This window comes from Lepisma saccharinum, chromosome 10 (assembly GCF_977018435.1).
Source record: "Lepisma saccharinum chromosome 10, izLepSacc3.1, whole genome shotgun sequence".
NCBI lineage: Eukaryota > Metazoa > Arthropoda > Insecta > Zygentoma > Lepismatidae > Lepisma > Lepisma saccharinum.
This window is the reverse complement of record NC_139238.1, coordinates 87,102,795-87,108,794: the sequence shown is the minus strand read 5'-3', so window position 1 is coordinate 87,108,794 and position 6,000 is coordinate 87,102,795. Positions and strand designations below refer to the sequence as shown.

The 6,000-nt window shown below is 37.3% G+C and overlaps 1 protein-coding gene across 1 annotated transcript in view; it reads left to right on the top strand.

The window, feature by feature from the left end:
* Positions 1-6,000, top strand: part of LOC145994171 (uncharacterized) — a 68,774-nt gene continuing 62,774 nt past the window's right edge. The window contains exon 1 of the mRNA XM_083130267.1: positions 1-13. Within this exon, the coding sequence (XP_082986393.1) occupies positions 1-13 (13 nt within the window). The remainder of the gene's footprint in view (positions 14-6,000) is intronic.

Here is a 6,000-nt window from a genome sequence, read left to right as displayed (position 1 = left end):
ATGAATGCAGTCAGTAAGCACAGCTAGGTTGAAGTTTTTTCATTACTTTGGACCATAATATTGCAACTCTACAAGTGTAGGTTCAGCTGTAGCTGCCATACTAACACAGAGTTGGTGGTAATTTAATTCTCTAACAGTATTTCGGATCTTTTTTTTATTCGGACCTACGTCCCTCTACAACCGTTAATCGGTGTTAATGTAACACCACTGAGGCTAAACACAGAAGAAATTGTTTTGGATCTACTAGGACCAGTATCTGTGACGCTTCAATACCATTTCATTTTACAGTGCGCTTAGGTGACTTTACCGATGGTAATGTTAGTGAAGTTTTCATTGGTGATACCGAAAATATTTACGACAGACAGAGCATATACGTGTTGTTGCACATACGTGTTCTTGAAGAACACATAAACCTACACACGAACAAAAAATGTAACAATTGACACAAATGCCTAATTTCTTTACTTCAGTAACGACTAAAAGTGCATAAATTGATAATGATGCATTTTTGGTGCATGCAATGCATGTTCTTCTTTTCCTCTTTCCTCTATCCCTCATGCCTTTACAGTGTCGTGGATGCCTCGACCCAGAAACAGAATCAAACACAAGAAAAACGTAAAATTAGGAACAGCATTAAACACAACAAAAACGTAAAACAGGGTGGCTACAAACAAGCAGAAATGAAATTCCCTGACTTTTACAGGTTTTCCAGGACAAAATTTACATTTTTCCCTGACAATTACAAACTAAACTAAATCGATGTTTTTGCAAATAGAAATAATAAACTCACACAGATCCAGGTACAAATATTATTTTCTGTGAAATTGACTTAATTTCTCTATTCTCTATGATTTGAATTCAAAATGCAAAATATTGAATTTGGAAAATTATTACAATTCACAAGCTAGGGAAGGATTACAGAATTTTGTCATACGCAGTAAGTTTAAAATAAAATACTTGATTATTTTTAAAGTTAAATCTAAATGAGATAAGAGTGAAGAGTGAATGATTAAGAAATACAATTTGTAATTTATCAGTCTCCATATACATTCTCGGTATTATATGTTGATATTTCCACTGAGGTTTGGAACCCTCTGCTTGCAAGAACCATGAGTGCGGACTCATTTTTCAATGCATAAAGCTACTTCTCTCTTCTCTGTAAAGCAAACAACTTAACTCTTGCATATAAGTGAAACAATTGAATCGAACAAAGTAAAGTGTCATATTTCCTTACATTATCAATGGGATTTCTGCTTCAGTACAGTATATCCAAGTGAAGTACTGTGAAACAGACAACATGCAGTTATTCCATTAATGCTGAGGAAAAGGGTATGTAGGTATTAGAAATTTAATGTAAGGAATTTATAGAATTGCATTGTATAGGTACCTGATTTAGCTAACCACACATTAAAACAGGAACACAATAATAATAAAAATTCTGAAAGTTCATATACGAGGGGCATCCTGAAAAAAGCTCCAATGGTGCCTATACGCAGCACTAGTGATCGGAGAGCGACACACACACATGCAGGCAGGAAGAAGTGACATGTAGCTGTAATCTGGTACAGTTGCAATGTAGCCGTTTTAGGACAGTTCTAGGTTATAGATTGCAGCTCTCATACAGTCTCCCATCGACTGTGCTGTCAGACACATATACCATGCCATACAAAATAGAGTGCCATGCTACGACAAATGTCAGAACAACAGTGGTGATTATGCCGAAAATTAGGATAGGACTCACTGTTACTAATGCAATAAATTACAACTGATATTCTTGTTCTATTATGCCTAATCGGTAGGGACCTTGATATCTTGTTATTTTTTTTTCAAATTGGTGTATATTTTTATTTTTTATTTTTAACTATTCGGTGCTATTTTTTTTCCCAAAATTCACATTTTAATTTTAGCACATTTTCTGGCAAATATCTGAAATTATACCTTCATGGTGTTTTTAAACTACTGTTTCAAATTGTAAGTCACATGGCTTACACCTCTTCGTGAGAGTTTGATATCTTGAAAGTTATTTTGGGAAGTTATTTTCCATACCCCCATTTTAATTTTAAGATAAGGTTTTAGATAATGGAATTTTCCCGGGATATACTGAAGGCTGCATAATGACCATAAGTGGCGACGCACCCAAAAAATTTAAATCAAGCAATCTCACGTGACAGATACAGATATATTATGGCACTAAAAAATGGCATTATGTTTTTTTTTTTACTTGTTAGTGTTACGTTTCCCAAAATTCGCGTTTTTGTATTAGAACATTTATCTGCCAAATATACCGAAACGTAATACTGCTTTCAAACTATTATTTTAAATTGTAGGTCACATGGTCTACGTATTTTTGTGACAGTTTGATATGTTGGAACAGATTTTTGAGGAAGTACAGGTAAAGTGCTCCCCTGCACTTTTCTATGAAGGTTTATAGTAGGGGTGTGGAGTTAGGGCTCCACACTTTCCTGATCACGGCTGAAGGTAGGAGTGATGTGATCAGCACCATGCTGATGGCTACCTTTATCCCTCAAACTTTCCTCAAGGCAATAGCTTCATATGATGCTGGGTGGGCGCCGGAGCAGTTTCAATAGGTGGAAAACATCCCGGTTCTCCCCTGCAGGATATCGACCCCGGGTCTCTCGCATAGTAGTCAGACGCCCTAACGACTGAGCTCCATTATTACTCGCTCGACAAATGCCGATGGTGCGCACTTAGCTTGGTGATTCAAAACATATCTCGTGCGACAAATACGAAGATGTGGCTCCCGTGTGACAGTAGATACACACTCGATCTCCTGTTAGAACCCTGCCACTTTGCTCTGTGATGCAAATTGTTTTGATAGAAGTTGAAAAAATCATGGGAAATACATGATTTAATGTGGCTGTCTGAATTATTCCGTGTAGGTATAACTCTATAGTTTACTCTTGAGTAAAATGTTGGAAAACTTGCATGCTCTATGTACACAAACATGGCCTAGAAAAGACAAAAATGTTGGATTTCATGGAATTTTTCGTTGTTTTAAGACATTTCTTTTTTAAAAAATCGCTAAAAACGCCAACAATTCGCATTTTATGCCAAATTCGCATTATTTCGATATTTCGAACAGGCGAAAAATGTGTCCAGACATCACTGCACATTCCTAAACATAAGTTTGCAGGAATTACCATTTTTCACTGTTTTGGCGTTTGCGAAAAATCAATGTCCCTACTAATTGGAAATTACTTTCTGGCCACCCCTCGTATAAATCAGTAGATGGAAAGCGAAAATTTAGCAGGGCTGGTAGAGAAAAGTTAATTCTTGAAGAAAGTGATTTGCTTTTATGATTGAATGATTCGAGTAAATATGATTTAAAATATTTACGTATTTATTATTAGTATTTCATTTAATATTATTGAACATTTACCTTACTCATTGAAAGATCAATGACCATCTCTCATCAGTTTAAACAGACAGGACAGAGAGTGGCGTTAATTTCATTGCATTTCTAGTGTTGCAGTAAATTTGAGGTTCGGAGCATGCACTTGCCAATTTTTATAACGTTCACCAATGCAGATTTATGTTTCACTTTTTCGTGATAATATTCAATATATATCCCGTTTGGTTGGATTCTTCTTGATATCTAAGAATAGAACAATGTCATTGTAAACGTATGTTAACTTGTGCGAAACCAGTAATACGTCAGGATGATGAAAGAAAACCTTCGTAAGCACTGCTACATTCAATAAGGTGAAGTGAGCCTGAAGAGTAATAAAATTCCAGCAGCATATTTGCAGTCTAAAGCTCTTCATATTTATGCATGCGATTTTTGTTGGATGTTGCAGTCTATGCAATTTCTGTTTTCATGTTGTAGTGAGATACTTTGTCGGGTGGCGATATTCGACAAAAATCGTATGTATCAATGGAAGCAATTTGTTTCCATGTTCCTTCAGTTTGCCCAACAAAATGCCTTACTACGACGTCCGACAACTATCGGACGGCGACACCCGCTCTTATTTCCTCCATCTGTTGACAAGTCCCTTACTACTCCCCCACGTAATATTTAGAGCCTTAACCTTTACTCCCCCTATGATGATACCATATGGTATCATCAGAGTAAGGTCGTACTCGCCCGTACCATACGAAATGAATGTGCTTTTTGGACCTTCATAATCTTATGTTTGGGTGGAAACTCTGACACAGGTCTGGAGCAAGCCTGGAAAATTCATATTGATGACCAACCACCTCCCCTCCCCCCTCGCCGCAACATATCCATGCTACATTTCCGAACAGTGTTTCACATTTTGGCTGATTATTCAACTTGCATGGTACCCAGAAACATGAAACATGTTTAAATCTCTTGGGAAACGTCCATTCTTTGAAGAGAATACTAAGGTTTGCGCCTTCTCCCCAAAATAGCGGGAGAAGAAGGGGGTAACTTTCATTTTTTTGTTTGCTTTTTCATTGAAATTCGGTGGTCGCGCACCCAAACCCCCTTTCTTGGTTTGGCGTCCTGAATTGTAGATGGTTGCATGCTATGATGTTTTAGCTGCAAAAACAAAACTTATCCGAAGTAGATTGCTCCCATAGTGCCAGAGTTATAATAATTTTCCTCCAAAAATGCAAATTACCTATTTTTCGTAAGAAAAAATATATTTTAAAAATCACATTTTGGCTTATTATTCAACTTGTATTTTACCCAAGAACATGAAACATGTTACGTTCTCTTGAGAAATGTCCATTATTTTAAAAGAATACTAAAGTTCGCGCCTTCTTCCAAAATGGCGGGAGAAGTGGGGGCAAACTCCAGATTTTTATGGTATTTTCATTGAAATTCGGGGGTCGCGCCCCCCAAACCCCCTTCCTCAGTTCGGCGTTCTGGATTGTAAACAGTTGCATGCTATGATGTTTTAGCTGCAAAACAAAACTTATCCGAAGTAGATTGCTCCCATAGTGCCCCAGTTATAACAATTTTCTGAGCAATATGAAAATTACCTATTTTTCGTAAAAACAAAAAGTTTCACATTTTGGCTTATTATGCAACTTGTATGGCACCCAAGAACATAAAACATGTTTCATTCTCTTTGGAAACGTCAATTCTTTGACAAGAATACTAAAGTTCGAGGCTTCTTCCAAAATAGTGGGGAGAAGTGGGGGCAAACTCCAGATTTTTGTTTTTTTCATCGAAATTCGGGGGTCGCGCCCCCAAAACCCCCTTTCCTTGATTCGGCGTTCTCAATTGTACACGGTTGCATGCTATGATGTTTTAGCTGAAAACCAAAACTTATCCGAAGTAGATTGCTCCCATACTGCCAGAGTTATAACAATTTTCTGAGCAATATGCAAATTACCTATTTTTGGTAAAAAAATAATAATCACATTTTGGATTATTATTCAACTTCTATGGCACCCAAGAACATGAAACATGTTACGTTCTATTGAGAAATGTCAATTCTTTGAAGAGAATACTAAGGTTTGCGCCTTCTCCCCAAAATAGCGGGGGAAGAAGGGGCAAACTCCAGATTTTTGTTTTTTCCATTGAAATTCGGGGGTTGTACCCACAAGCCCCCTTCCTCGGTCCGGCGTTCTGAATTGTACACGGCATGCTCTGATGTTTTAGCTGCAAGACAAAACTTATCCGAAGTAGATTGCTCCAATAGTTATAACAATTTTCCTCCAAAAATGCAAATTACCTATTTTTCGTAAAAGAAAATAAATCACATTTTGGCTTATTATTTAACTTGTATGGCACCCAAGAACATGAAACATGTTTCATTCTCTTTAGTATTCTCTTCAAAGAATGGAAATTTCTCAAGTTCGCGCCCTCACCGCAAAATAGCGGGTGGAAGAAGGGGCAAACTCCAGATTTTTGTTTTTTCCATTAAAATTTGGGGGTTGTGCCCCCAAGCCCCCTTCCTCGGTTCGACGTTCTGAATTGTACACGGTTGCATGCTATGATATTTTAGCTACCAAACAAAACTTATCCGAAGTAGATTGCTCCCATAGTGCCCATTTTCCTCCAAAGAG